At 43.6% G+C, this 15,411-nt stretch overlaps 1 protein-coding gene across 1 annotated transcript in view; it reads right to left on the reverse strand.

Annotated features, from left to right (window-relative positions):
• LOC134404312 (potassium voltage-gated channel subfamily KQT member 1-like) overlaps nt 1-15,411 on the reverse strand; it is a 466,408-nt gene that overhangs the window by 200,086 nt on the left and 250,911 nt on the right. The window contains exons 15-17 of the mRNA XM_063135026.1: nt 5,388-5,482; nt 1,243-1,283; nt 339-400 (exon numbers count right to left, since the gene is read on the reverse strand). Of these exons, the coding sequence (XP_062991096.1) occupies nt 339-400; nt 1,243-1,283; nt 5,388-5,482 (198 nt within the window). The remainder of the gene's footprint in view (nt 1-338; nt 401-1,242; nt 1,284-5,387; nt 5,483-15,411) is intronic.

Consider the following 15,411-nt stretch of genomic DNA (forward strand, 5'->3'; position numbering starts at 1 on the left):
ATTGCACTCTGGATTTCATCACCTTGAAAGCAAAAGACATTAATGATCCATTCAGTGCTTCAGGTTCCAGACAAAACCTCCCACTATAGAACGTAATTTTACATGACTTATGGGGTCTGGGTTCAAGATGTGAATAAAATAAGCCAAAGTTCAAGTGGTTAATAGTGCTAACTAACTATATATTAACCTCAGCAAATAACTTCCAAATATTAGGATACTCTTTCCTTATTTTGTATCTCAATTTTTTAAAGTCAATAATGCTAAGATACAAACTTCAAGTCACATAGATCAGATATAATTTCAAAGATGGTAGGAGCCTTAAAAAGCACACACCTTACCTTATCCTCCAGCCGTATCAGTCTGGCTCCTATAGTATAATATCCTTTGTCCACCCCCTTTTCTAAATAAAAAAAAAGGGGGTACTCAGTTATAAGACTGAAAAAATGCAGATAATTTAATTAGATTCTAGGCAGGAACTAGTAGAAAGTTAACTGGCAACAAGGCCTCATCTAGAGTATTGCGTCCAGTTCTAAGCACCACAGTTCAAGAAGGACGCAGACAAGCTGGAGCGTGTTCAGAGGAGGGCAACCAGGATGATCAGGGGTCTGGAAACAAAGCCCTGTGAAGAGAGACTGAAAGAACTGGGCATGTTTAGCCGGGAGAAGAGAAGACTGAGGGGAGACATGATAGCACTCTTCATATACTTGAAAGGTTGTCACTCAGAGGAGGGCCAGGATCTCTTCTCAATCCTCCCAGAGTGCAGGACACAGAGTAACGGGCTCAAGTGACAGGAAGCCAGATTCCAGCTGGACATCAGGAAAAACTTCCTGACTGTTAGAGCAGTACGACAATGGAATCAGTTACCTAGGGAGGTTGTGGGCTCTCCCACACTAGAGGCCTTCACGAGGCAGCTGGACAACCAACTGTCAGGGATGCTTTAGGGTTGGTTCCTGCATTAAGCAGGGTTTTGGACTCGATGGCCTTCCAGCTCTATGATTCTATGAATTTGCCAGGACAAGGGAGAAGAAGAAAAGGCCTCCTTCTTCTCCTTCCCCCCTGCACCACCTTGTGCTGCTATCAATGGCCAAGTAAGTAAAGGGAAGGGAGGGAAAGATGTTTGCGGATGGGGGATGGGAAGGAAGCCAGGAATTCTCCAGCATGGATTTTAACGTGAGCCAGAGAAGAATTTCCCCTCCCTCTACCTACATAATCCATCAGTTGATGCAACTTGTAATAATATACCTGGAAGGAAGAGGCCAGGCTTTCCCAGGGAATGATCCAACCTGGAAGAAAAAGAAAGATAATTTACTTATATACGAATTTAACCCAGGAGTTTTGCAATATGATTCATGATTTGTGATCTATAAAGAGAAAACCAAGCTCCTGTACAGGTGTGTGCAGAGCTCTAACTCCATTATCATCCCAGGTTTGGTACTGCAGGATTCAAATTAACTCTAGTCATTTTCCCACGTACACCAACCCTGTGCCCAACAGTGGCCCTGATGCATGCACATTCAGTGTGATCTAAAGGAGAGCCCACACAATTTTTTTTCCACTTGTTCCATGGACAGTGTGTGATTTAGGTTACTGATCATGTTGAGGGCCTATGTACATATGGATACATGCAAGTAGCTGATTTTTTAGACCATGTTGAATGGGTGGACATTGAAGGTGGCAGATGTGGCCCCATTTCCCCCTGAATGTGTTCGGTGTGGAAGGGTTGTATAGGTATTTTATTTTTGTCATATTCAATATGGGCAAAAACAAAAATGCAAGTCCATCTACACTATAGATTACATAGGTCTTTGGTATGCCCACAATTTATGCAATCAAAGTTTCCTATCACAGACTCCTCTGTCATCCACTCTACTTCAACATAGGGAGCTTTTTTAAAAGATCATGTTCCTTTTGTCTGTCACTGTGGGCCTGATATTTCCATGATCACCCAATAATAATAATAATAATAATAATAATAATAATAATAATAATAATAAATACACACACAAATAATGCTATCCTTAGAACAATTATGTAGGAATGCTACTTTTATCATCTCCACATTGTATGCTGTGAATTCACAGCAGGGGCAAAATTTGAACCATGGACTTCCTGATTCATAGCTTGGCTTCTTGGTCATTGTCCTGCACCAACTCTCAGCATACTGTGATTTTGGGGTGAGGTGTGAGTAGCTGAGAGAGTCTTGACTATATCCTATGCATGCAGTTGGAGATTTTTGTGTTGTAATAACTGCTGATGGTATTTTAATTGTTTTTAATAGCAAGGGAGTTGTAGTTCCTGTAAATGTGTGAAAAATAATATAAAGAGCATTCCTTAGGTTGAGGATTAATATCTTTTCCTCTTCAGATTGTTACATGCATAGGCAGTCAGGGTGTTCCCCAGCAAAAGGCTTTAAAACTCTTCAGCTGATGTGAGACTGACAAGGTCTCACTCGAGAGCTCATTTAGAGATGTGCTGCCATAGTGAAAAGGATTCCATTTACCCCAAATGGCTCAGGGAACTCTGCATTTTCCAATGATACCTTAAATATTTAGCAGCCTGGCCCAAAACTGCCCTTCGGAGCAGCTCTGTTACTGGCACACAAAACATGTGACATCGGAGCAAATCAGACACTGGCATCAAGAGAGGCACAGCAGTCAGAGAAGACAAAAGGAAAAGAGAAAGCTGCAAGACTGAACAAATCAGAGAAGAAGGGGAGGTCAAGGCTGGTAGCTTTTATTAGCACTCCAACTGCGAATTTGGATCACTGGCGAAACGTATTTATTTATTTATTTAATTAATTTTTTTATACTGCCCATTAGCCGAGGCCCTCCAGGCAATGCACAATTAAAACCGTAAAAATACAGTAAGTATACAGTAAATTTAAAACGTTAGATATAAAATCAGATAAATTACAGTCCAGGGAAAGCCTGTTGAAGAGGTATGTTTTTAGGAGGCATTTAAAAGCTATTACAGTTTCTGCTTCCCAAACCGTAAGAGGGAGAGTTTTCCAGAGGGTAGGTGCCACCACAGAGAAGGCACCGTGGTTCTTCGTGGTGACATTCCTTTAGTTTTGGAATAGCCAGCAGGACCTCCTCTGAAGATCCTGTGTCGTCTGGGTGTATATAAGGAAAGGCGGTCTGCTAAGCATGGTGGTCCCAAGTTGTTTCAGGCTTTATAGGGTAATAACATAACCTTGTACATGGCTCGGTAGCTAACAGGCAGCCAGTGCAGTTCTTTTAGCACAGGTTTTATATGAGCAGAGCCGGGTGTCCCCGTGAGCACTCCGGCTGCTGTGTTCTGCACTAACTGCAGCTTCTGAACCACGCACAAGGGTAGCCCCACATAGAGCTCGTTACAGTAGTCTAGTTGTGAGGTTACCAGTGCATGAATGACTGTAGCTAGGCTATCCCTATCCAGGAACAGGCGTAGTTGGCATACCAACCAAAGTTGATAATGGGCCTCCAGTGACAAAAATGGATCCAGGAGCACCCCCAAATTACAGACCTCCTTCAGTGGGAGTGCAACCCCATCCAGAACAGGCAACCACCAACCCACAGAGTCTCTGCCTTATCGTCCTATCCCATCTAATATCAGTCATGGTAAATGACTGTCATGGCCACCTGTTGTAATAATACCTGTGACATATCTGGTCCTATGCTGGTTTACAGCTATTTCCACTACCATAAGGTGTGGTGGAGATATTGGTGTAAATAGGGCAAATTCATGAAGGAGAGAGGTATCAATTGCTATTATCCACAGAAGCTGAATTGAATGGCTATGCTCAGAGGTTGTATACTTCTGAACACCAGAGTCTGGGGACAAACACAGGTGGGCTGTTGCCGTCTGTGGGTGTGAGGTGGGGGAGCTGCTAGCCCTGCTGACGAATAGTAGGCTGGTTTTATTGCTCCCCAAAGCAGGAGGGAGAGTGTGACAAAATAGTATTTTGTGTTATTGTTTATATTTATATATTTAAGTGTTTGGTTCAGGGTTGGATTTGATGTGGCCAATTCTTTTCTTTTCAAGAAATGCTCTCTCTCTCTCTCTCTCTCTCTCTCTCTCTCTCTCTCTCTCTCCCAGCCCCACCTCCGGGGTCCCAGGGCTGCACGGAGTCTGGAATATTGGATCCATTACCCGAGCACAAGCCTCTTTCTTTGGGCAGCCCCCTCCCAGGACATCTTCATGCGTTGTCTGTAAATTCTCTAAATGAACCTTGTAAGCGACTGTTTGAAACCAAATGTTGGACTTGACAGACCTTTGGTTAGACCCAGCATGGCTCTTCTTTCTTTCTGAGATAAGACAAGGGTTCCTGAAGCTCTCTAGACAGAGAAAAAGATGCCAGGCTACTGCTCTTCCTTAGTGAGGCTTGTGCCCTTCAACACATTCTTCCTATTTCCCTTGGAAGTGAAACTGAACAAAAGTTGTTTTTGAGCTCCTCTAGTCAATTTTAACTACTTTCGCCTTGACTAGAGGAGGGGAAGGGGCAGAAGCTTTACATTGAGGAATTAGGCAAACAATGGAAACAGACTTTTCCATTTGCAGCAAGACCCCCTTTCCCTTCCCTCCTCTGTCAAGTGTGTACAACTAAGACAACATTAAGAGATGATCTGGCAAAGTGGGCTCTGGTCCATAACTCCACTGACCCTATGAAAAGGAGGACAGGGCTCCTGTATCTTCAACAGTTGTACGAAAAGGGAATTTCAGCAGGTGTCACTTGTATGCATGCAGCACCTGGTGAAATTCCCTCTTCATCACAACTTTTAAAGCTGCAGAAGCCCTGCCCTCTTTTGCATCTGGTCAAGAGGGCAGGGCTCCTTTTCATATGGTCACCCTAGCACGGAAGATTATGGTACAATAAATCTGTAATCCTATACACACTTACCTGAGAATAAGTCCCATTGAACTCAGTGGGGCCTACGTTTGAGTAGGGATTGGCCTATAAATCTGATAGTCTTCAAGGTGCCACAAGGTTCTGTGTTGTTTTTACTAACAGGTACAACATTGACTGCATTCCACTGAGGACCGCTATAGCATAATACTTTGAACAGTGAGCTACTTCAGGAAGCTTCACATTTGAGTCTTGCCTTTGCAAAGAGCAAGGCTGCCTGAGAGAAGCCACTGTGCTCTTAGCATGCCATATGGAGATAATGTTACTGGGCAATCTTACAGGGTTGTTATAAAGAATGCAAGAAAATAATAATGAATGCAAAGCACTTTGAACACTTCCAGGTACTATTACTATAGAGACTTGCAAAAGTTGTGCATGTTTTACTGATTCCTGTGCACAATGTTTTCATTGCCATTTATTTCTAAAAGGTACCTCCCTCTTTCCTAGCCCACAGGACCCTTGAAGAAACAGAAGAATCATCTCAATATATAGTACCGCGTACCTTCTTTGGAGTTCTTTTATCCGAACCATCATATTGAGATGCCCTTGAGAGTATTGTTCTATTACATCACGCACGTCATAAGGCTTCCGAGCTTGCTGTGAAGGAGAACAAATAAAAATTGAAAAGATGAGATTCTCTATTTTGCCTCACCTATTTGAACGATATAGATAATAATACTAAAAATATTTAAGGTGATTTAAAGTGCTTCTATATTAGGCATGTGCTCCGCTCCGATTAGGAGCGAAGAAGCAGTAGCGAATTGGCCTGCTCCGCCCTACCCAGAGGCGGAGTAGAAGCGGACCGCGGACCCCTAGAAGCAAGGCGAAGAGAAGCGGCCATTTTTCGGAGCTCCTCTTTCAGGCGGAGCGCTCCGATCGCCATCTTGAAAACATTTCGCCCATAGGATTGCATTGCGGGAAATAATCGCGGATAACTGGGTTGTTTCTGAAGCTATCGTTCTGAAAATTCTTGTGCTCAGAGAGTCGTGGATGGGGGTCATTTTGAGACTACTCTCACCTCTCTGCGTCGTGCAGGTCGCGTGCTAGAATTTTTTAAAAATCGGGTAAACAAACGGACAGCGCGGGTCAAACGGCGGTTTTCGCCCATAGGATTGCATTGAGGAAAAGAATTGGGGATAACTGGGTTGATTTTTAAGCTATCATTCTGAAAATTCTTGTGCACAGAGAGTCGTGGATGGGGGTCATTTTGAGACTACTCTCACCTCTCTGCGTGGTGTGGGTCGCGCGCTAGAATTTTTAAAAAAATCGGCGGGAAAAATACCTTTTTCAAAGGGCTGAGGGGCAGAGTCAGCTCCCAGTCATGATCACATGATCCCAAAGTTAGAGGAGGGCATAGGCAAAACGGGTAACTTGGGATTCTGGGAAACTTCTCTTTCTTAATCTGAACGGACTTTTCCCAGTGTTTTTTAACACAGTAGCCCCACCAAATGCACAAACACAACCTGAAATCATATACTAAGCAATAATAAGAGAGCACTGCTACCCACCCTAACTTTGGGGAACAACTGAAAAGATGTGGTGCAAGGGGATGAGCTCCCCTAGGGCATCTCATTGTGGACGTGCCCCCACTCTCTCCTGTACTGGAAGGCCATCAGAGCCTTCCAAAGAGAGTAACCAGGTGGAGCAATGCCTATCATGAGTCGAAGTGAGCGTTCTACTTCTCTCTTAGTGGTGGAGCGATGCCTATTATGAGTTGAAGTGAGCGTTTACTTCTCAAGTTCTTCTCAGAGCTGTTGGTGAAGCAATGGCTTTCTTGAGCTGAACTGGCAGCTGCTTCCCTCTCCCCCGGGCACGTCCCCCTATTACTGGTAAAAGACAGATATAGCCTTTTTTTAAAAGTTCTTCTTGTTGTTTATTCAGCAACACTGCTGCTTTTAATTCCACCCCTCCTTCGTTTATTTATTTATTTATTCCATTTTATATGCATTACTGGCTTATCCTTGGCTCACTTCCTTATGCCCCCAGAAATGTCTGCTGCCTGCCTGCCTGCCTTCCCTCTCTCCTCCCCTGCCCGCCTTGCAGGGATGTTGTGTGTGCTTTGACTCAGGGGAGAAGTCCTTCCTGTGCTCAAGTTCCAAATCCATTTTTCAAGTGTGGAAGAAGATTCATATAGGTTGATCTCTACTCCCCAATTCATGGCATGTTGGGATTTCCTTTGAAATGGCCCCATTGAGAGGTCTGCAGGTTTAAGCCCTGCCAAAAAACAGGGGATGATGTGACTGCCTTGAGTCTCGGCGTGCGTATGTATCCCTGGATAAGCTTTCATGGTGGCGAGTTTGAGGTTTCTAACGTGCAAATTGACGGAGCTATGGAAAGGGGTGTGAATGGGGTGCCCGATTTTCAAAAATCCCCCCAAAATCAGGAGATGATGGGATTGCCTTGAAACTTGGCGTCCGTGTGGACACGTGGATAAGCTATCATGGTGCCGAGTTTGAGGTTTCTAACGTGCAAATTGATGGAGCTATGGAAAGGGGTCTGAATGGGGTGCCCGATTTTCAAAAATTCCCCAAAAATCAGGGGATGATGGGATTGCCTTGAAACTTGGCGTGCGTGTGTATACCCCCATGAGGTGTCATGGTGCCAAACGTGAGGTTTCTAACTTGAACAGAAAAAAGTTGTATAATTTTTTTAGCTTTCAATGCAAGCCTATGGGGGGGGAAAACGGAGCTCCGATCCGGATCCGGAGCTCCGAGCGGAGCGGAGCGGAGCGGAAGTGGGCGGAGCGGGGGCGGGGCGAAGCGGCCCACTCCAAAAATCGCGGATCTGCAAGTGAAGCGGAGCGGGGGGTCCGTGCACACCCCTATTCTATATTATCTTGACATAATCCTTACAACCGTGTAAGGTAACTCAGTAGTATTATAATTTTCCCCATGCTGCAGATGGCAGGTAGGCAGGAATGACAGAGTGTCCCTAAGGGCCACCTAGTGAGTTCACAGTAAACATGAGATTCCAACCAGGGATTTCCGGATTTGTAGCTCACTACCCTACACAACTTCAAAATGTTATACAATAGAGCCTCTTTTATATATCCTTTTAATGTTTTATTTATTTATTTTGCTTCTGTTCTGTTATTTCTTGCTGCTTTTTTTTAATATTTCAGTGTTAGATTATAACTGAATACATAAATAAATAAATAAATAAATAAATCACCCTAAGCTGTATGGGACTCATGTGCCATTTTTGCTGCACACTTGAGAAATTATTTTAGGGCTAGACATTGGTTCTGATCCAGAAAGGAAGATTCCTGTGTTTAGCAGGCTTCTCTATATGCAGATTAGTGCTCAGCTAAACAAGCACACCTTCTTCCATCAGATTTGTTTGCTTTGACCAAAGGTTGTGGCATATATGAAAACAACCCACAGCAATGTATACCTGGTATAATAATTAATATCATAGGAATCTTAGATGAAGAGTTCAGGTTATCTATCCCATGGGCTTTAGATCAGGGGTGGGCAATGTGTGCAGTCTTAGGGACACAACATGCAGCTCAGCTTCAAAAGCCGGTTCTGGCAAGAGTGATCTGTCCCTTTCTCAGTAACCCAGTGGGCAGGGAGGAAGATGAGGAGAGAGTGTGAGGCCCCACACCCTTTTGCCTCTTGCCTGCCCATTGCTAGCCTCAGCCCTGCCCACCAGATTATCCATGGGCTACACCCCAGGGGCTGTCTATTCAGCAATGGATTGCTGGTGCGATGAGCTCAAAACCTGTGCTTTTGCTGCTGGGGGGCAAATCCCAATGCTGCAGCGAAAGCATGGGTTTCCCGCACTGGGCCCACCCCCTATAATTATAACAATCATTATCATAAATTTATTTCTAACCCGCCTCTCCATCCTGATCAAGGCAGGGAACAACAAGTATAAAATTCATAAAATATTAATCAAAACACAATATACATTGTTAAAACTTCCATTGGGCACGTATAGACATCCCCCCCAAACAGTTTACACACATATGCACACTGCGCGCACGCACACACACACACACACACACACAGGAAAGCAACCCTCAGAAGAAAAAGCGTTTCGCACAACTGTGTTAGGGCCTTTCCACACGTCGTACCGAGGCCGCTTCTAAGCGACCCCAGTGCGACCCCAAACCGATCATCTAGCGTACCTTTGGAAGAGACGAAGAAGAGCTTCTGCTCTCCACCCCGCCTTCTTCCGCCGAGCTCTCCTCGCTGGCCGGCGAGGAGGTGGGTGGGTGACGGCGATGGCGGCAAGGACGCCTCTTCTTCGTCTCTTCCAAAGGTACGCTAGACGATCGGTTTGGGGTCGCACTGGGGTCGCTTAGAAGCGGCCTTGGTACGACGTGTGGAAAGGCCCTGAATCACATCATGTGATCTAATTTTAGAGGAAGCCAAGGAAAATCGAACCACATATGAAACCCCCCTTTCAGGCATCAATCCATTTGTACAAAAGGGTTGTGGGGCAGGTGGCCTGACCCCCCACCCCAGGTCCTGAAGTCCTGTCCCCTTACATCTACACACTGAGCGAGGAGGTCTCCACTCTGAGGGTTCCAGCTGTGCGGAGCTCTACGTACATAGACTTCACATAAGTAGATGTCCATGCAGGAGAAGGCAGGCAAGGCTGGGGCGGGAGAGGTCAGTGCTTGCATGGTCGATGCATATGTGGGGCTTCAGTGACATATGTGTGTTTGACAGCACAAAGCATAACGTTACCAAGTAATGTTATCAGGTAATAAAACATTTTTGTCTCTTGCTGTTGGTTTTTCTTAAGAAGCATTTCTGGTTTTTTAAAAAGGAGGCATGTTGCTTTTAAACCAGCAAATGTCTTTATTGCACTGATATTTTTTTTAATTCTGTAAAGCCATCATTTGTGTGTTTCATTATTCATGGTTGCTTTTTAATCAATCAATTTATTGAAGGTTTTAGTGAGACAAGTACATATAAATTATACATAGAATATAAAATCATGTCATGTACAAGACTAATCTTAACTCTCAAGGCAGGCCACGTGAGTTTGTCTAAGCGGAGCAGCTTTCACTGCAAATTTCGCTATGTTAAACATCACAAACTCATCTGTATTGTCAGCAGATATTTGATCTTATCCATATCACACAGGGTAGGAATCACCCCTAAGAGCTTCTCTACATATTTTCCTAGGTGTTTCATACAATTTACAATGTAGCATATAGTGTATGGTGTCCTCTACCCATTGGCTGCCACAGATGCATAAGCCCCGATCTCTAGAGATTTTCTTGAATCTACCTTCCAAAAACTTGGATTTCACACTCTGGCAGCATAAGGCAGTGGATGCCTTGCAAAGAGGTGGATTTAGTTCAGACAAGTATTTCTCTACCATGTGGTGCTATTTTTTAAAAGGGGAAGGTATTAGAAAATCTGGATAAATGGATAGCGTCCATATCTTTTTTTTGCCAAAAGCTTTGAAGATACTCTTTAATTTTATGTCAGCTAGATTGGATTCTGGCAGGAAAAAGAGACTATGGACTGAGCCCATATTTCCAGGGTAAAAATTTACTCTTAGCTATCCAAGTGTTTTGAGATGGTGAATGTGATCATTCTGCTATACACAGTTGAACTAGTTCATTTACAGAATGTTTCAGTTTTAGAAAAAATGGCCCTCAAAATATAAAATTGGCATGGCACTTCTGCATGCAGATAGATTGTGGCTGTTCCTGGTGGCAGTCCCAGTAAGAAGCGTATAAAGGTATTATGTACTGACTCCAATTGGATTGGCTCCGGAATACCCCAAATTTCTGCCCCATACATTATCTGAGGGAAAACCTTGGCCGAAAAACCTCTTAGAACTGACAGCACAAAGCTCCCACCCTTTACTCTGGCAAATTTCAACACAAACTGTGTTAAACTTTGGCTTTTAGTTTATTTATGTGTTGCATTTCTATACCACCCAATGGCCAAAGCTCGCTGTTAGCATGCCAATGGCTATTCCATTAGCTGTTGTGCGCAAAGAGGATCCCTAGATAGTTAAATCTAGTGAACTATTTCAGCAGATGAAAGTCTAAGAACCATTTATATCAAATTACATGATTACCAAATACCATAACTTTCATCTTAGCATAATTCACACTTAACTGTTCCTTACAGCATATTTCCCTGAACAATTTTAAAAGTCTCCTCATGCCTTTTTGAGTTTGGGATAGAAGGACCATATTGTGTGCATACAGCAGTATATTCAGTTTCCATGAGCCAATAGCTACCAGGAAATTGGATTTGTCAGCTAATTGTTCAATGATGTCATTCACATCGATATTAAATAGCAAAGGAGCTAACAAATAGCCTTGTCTTACACCTTTGGTTGGGTCAATTTCCCCTGACATTGACTCAACGTGACAGCACGTCTTCCCTGCCTACCCTGACTTGGAGCTTGTTACCTGTATACAAGTTCTTAATTAAAGTCAACGGGTGCCTGTCCATCCAAAGTCTCCATAGTTTACTCCATAGGATCTCCCTATATATCCCATCAAAGGCAACTGTTAGATCGACAGAAGCAGCAAACAGATATTTCCTCAGGGCACTGGTGTATTTTCTCTCAGATGGTTTAGAACAAAACATTGATCTATAGTTGACTTCCCACGTGGGAACCCTGCTTGTTCAGCACCAATAATATTGTTGTTATCTACCCTGGCTTAAAATTTATCCAATAGACAGCATTGTACAATTTGGAAGAAACATCTAAAAGACTGACCGGACTATAGCTGGCTGAGAGAGATTTATCTCCTTTCTTAACAATTGGTACTACTATGCTTCATTCTCTTCCCTTAGGTATTTTACATGAGAAGTTAACATGTGTGAAGAGTTTCACTAGTACAGGACCTCACCAATTTAAATTATCCGGAAACATCTCTGGGGGAAACATATCTTCTTCGGGCCTTTCTGTCTGTGTATTTAGATCTTCACCTCAGTGGTAGTTACTGGGGGCCATACAGGTGTAGCCTTAATGTCAAGGAAGTGAATGGGTGCAAGAGTTCTTATTATCAGGCCTGGGTCAGAATTGAAGTTAAATACATGCTTAAAATTAATCTCCCAAGTCTTTGACAGAATGTGAGCATCTAGGCCATATTTTGTTTCCCTTAGCTTACCAAATGCCAACTCCCAAAACTTCTTGGAGCCTTTACAAGCTGCAGCACATTTGATTTCTGCCTATATTTGTGCATAAAAGGGGGCTTGTTTGCCTTTCAGCAATTCCTATAGAGGTGGTGCTTCTCAGCCCATACTTTCATTGCAGAAGTGGTGACATTGGAACTAACTCGCCTACACAATGAGTGAAGATCATGTTATACCAATCTACATTCTGTATCAAACCATCTTGAAGACTGACGGCTTGGGTTATAGGGCAAGATAGTTGAACAGAGAATACTTGTGAATTGCACAATATCATATTAGATGGGTAATGGATCATAACAATCTATTTCCCAACAAACTAATTCTAAGGTTCATCAGCTGTTCGCTGTGGAGAGCATCCTCCACTTTTGACTGGATATCAGGACACCATCTCAAAATTCATTTCCCTATATTCACATAAGGGCCTCATATCCCAGGCTTCTCAAAATTACCAGAAATCAGCCAACTCCAAACACAACAACTGTTGATCACTCGCCAGTTGGACTGCCACTGTGAAATTCTTTACATAAGGGGCACATTCAAAATTATAGCAGAGATGATCTATGACACTCCCACCCTTGAGGGAGGAAAATGTGAAGTTCCCTGCTGATTTGTCTTTCCCAGTGACATTACAAAAAAGCGACCTAAATTTATAAGCTAATTTGAACAAACGGATACCTGCGAAATTAAATATTTTGTCCATAGATTGCCTAAATAGGAGATAGGCAATACCTTTTTGGGCTGTCTAAATGTTCTGGAAGCCCTGAGGTGGCTCTGCAGTGGTGCTTTATATGATGCAGCAGCCACCTTGAAGCCACTGCGGGGCTTTCCAAAGAAGTCCCACTTTTTAAAAGTCAGGGACTTACCCCCACTCTTCAGGATGGAGTGACATGAATACCGCCCTTTGGCCATCTAACCGCAGCCTCCATCCTTGATGCAGAGGTGTGGTTGGGTAGATGGTGACCTTTGATTGGTCGCCATTCACCCGAGCAGAGGGTTGCGCCCGCCACTGGAAACTCCATACAGTTGCTGCAGTGGCAAGCTTAGCCAGTGCCACACCGACACAGCAAAAGCACAGGGTTTTGCTTATCATGGCAGCAACCCGCCACCGTATAGGCAGCCCCCAGTTCAAATCAAGCCATGCACTGGCAATTATATAGTCATCACTCATTCTAGCATTGAAATCTCCCATGACAATAATTAAAGACGTAGGAAATTGTTGGTTGTTTCCAGGTGGTACCCTAAAGTATCCCATATGTCTGAATTATAATCTCTAGAGTCTCTAATTTATACATTTATGCAAATTAATTCAAAGCCCTTTTGGTTTTTCAGATGGATAGTTTGGAAACAGGGTGAGTTGGATTCAGTATGATGAATCTCTACATTAAAACTAGAAACCACACCCAGAACAAGAACAAGGCCTTAGTTAGACTTACCTTATAGTCCGCAATGGAGGAAGGAAGATCTCGCGTTGTGATTAACGCGAGATCCCTCCTCCGTTTACACATGAGGTGCGATGACCTCAGGAAGAGAGGCATCACACCTGCCATTTTGTTAATTTTTAAAGAGGACGGAGCGCACGAATGCTCATGCGCTAAAGGTACGTTTTTTCAAAAAAAAATTAAACTACTTTCCCCACTCCCTCCACCCTAACCCCAATGGGTGCAGCGCTCCTGGGGAGTGCTGTGCCCCGCGCGGAGCCAGGTCAAACTGCAGCAACAGGCCACATGTTCCGCGGTCTCAGGCTCAGCCTGGGACTGCTGAAAAAGCGGGCCCAAAGGGGAGTCCTCTATCCCGGGCCAAGGGAGGGATCATCCCTTCCTGATATTGGGATCCCCTGTGCATCATGTGGACGCACAGACGATCCTGGGGTTCGCCCCGTGATAAAGCCTGGTCTAGCTAAGGCCCAACTCCACTCCTACCTTTCTTTTGGTCATTGCTTGCTGGAACTGAAAATGTGCTACAACCATGAATTTCAATTTTTGGAGCCCAAGACCCCAAAACTGTGGCAGAAACCCCCCAAAAGCTGACATCCTGCATCTTGTTATCCCACCCTGAAATATTCCATGACAATAGTTTTAGTGGTGTTCCTTGGTGCTCTGTGCCAATTGGGGGCGGGGAGGATTTTAACATATATGTTCTCCTGGAGTTCTGTCAATTTTTTAAAGGGGGCATTTTGCTGTATCATTTGTCTGTGCTTTATGGGCCAAGGAAGATGTCATATTGGGACAAAAGTAGCTCATCCTCCTGGGACAAAAGTAGCTCATCCTCAAAAATGGCAGGATTCAATACTGGTTTAGAGTGATTTCAAGCCCTCTTCCTCCTGGCTGCCCTTAATCTGAGGTTTGCCCTTAATCTTCCCCACTAATTCACCCACCGGTGGTGGAGTTTCAAAGTGGAAAGGCTGACCATCAAGGTGACTTCTAACAATGTTAATTTCTAGACAGAGTGAACGTGCTTTGGGAAATACCTTCCCCCTCTTGAGAGATCAACTTGCTATCCACCATTAATTCCTCGCAGGCCTGTCGCAGCTTCTCATTCCCCAGGGCCAGCACTTCTTGCCTTTGGGCCTTTTGTGGTGGGGTTACTGCCATGGTTTCCTTTCTTTTTTATGGTTATAGCCTGTTCATTATTGTTTGATTGAGCCATACATAGAAATTTGTTTAAAAGTTGGTTCTGCAGGGTAAGACTAACAATAATTGCTAATTGATCCTTGTTGGGTAAAGCATTGAAGGTTGCCACTAAGGTCTCTTCTTCTTCATCAGTAAGAGTGGAAAGGCTAGACACTGGCTGCACCTCATCTTCAGTAGTTTGCTTTTTTGATCCAGGTGGCGGTGGCTTCTTCTCCTCCTCTTCTTCCTCTTTTGAAAGTGTCACAGCTTTATCTGCTGCTGCTGCTGCTGCTGCATTTTCCTATTGGAGATTAGCTATCATTACAGCTATTTTTGTTTTTGACGCCTCTCTTCTAAATAATTGCATAGAAGTACAGCTCTACCATTCCCTCAAGTCCTTCAATTTTCCCTTGTATAATAAGTTGGAGTATGGTCTATTTTTCTCCTCGAATAATATGACCAAGATACTGTAATTTTCTTCTTTTGATGGTATTTATTAATTCTGTTGGTTTGTTTACCCTACGTAATATATCCTCATTTGCTATTTAGCCAGTCCATGGTATCTTCAACATACGTCAGTTTATCCACATTTCAAAAGATTTGATTTTGCTCAAATTGTTTTCCTCAAGTGTCCAAGCCTCCACGCCATAAAATAATATTGAAAACCATGTCGCATCCAAGTCCTTCGTGTAACTTCGAGGTCCCGGTTGTTTCATTTTGACAAACACGTTATCTAGCAGTTTAAAAAGCTTGTGGAAATTAAATGTTTTGTTTGTCAATTTTGGGGTGCTGT

The sequence above is a fragment of the Elgaria multicarinata genome, chromosome 9, assembly GCF_023053635.1.
Source record: "Elgaria multicarinata webbii isolate HBS135686 ecotype San Diego chromosome 9, rElgMul1.1.pri, whole genome shotgun sequence".
NCBI lineage: Eukaryota > Metazoa > Chordata > Lepidosauria > Squamata > Anguidae > Elgaria > Elgaria multicarinata.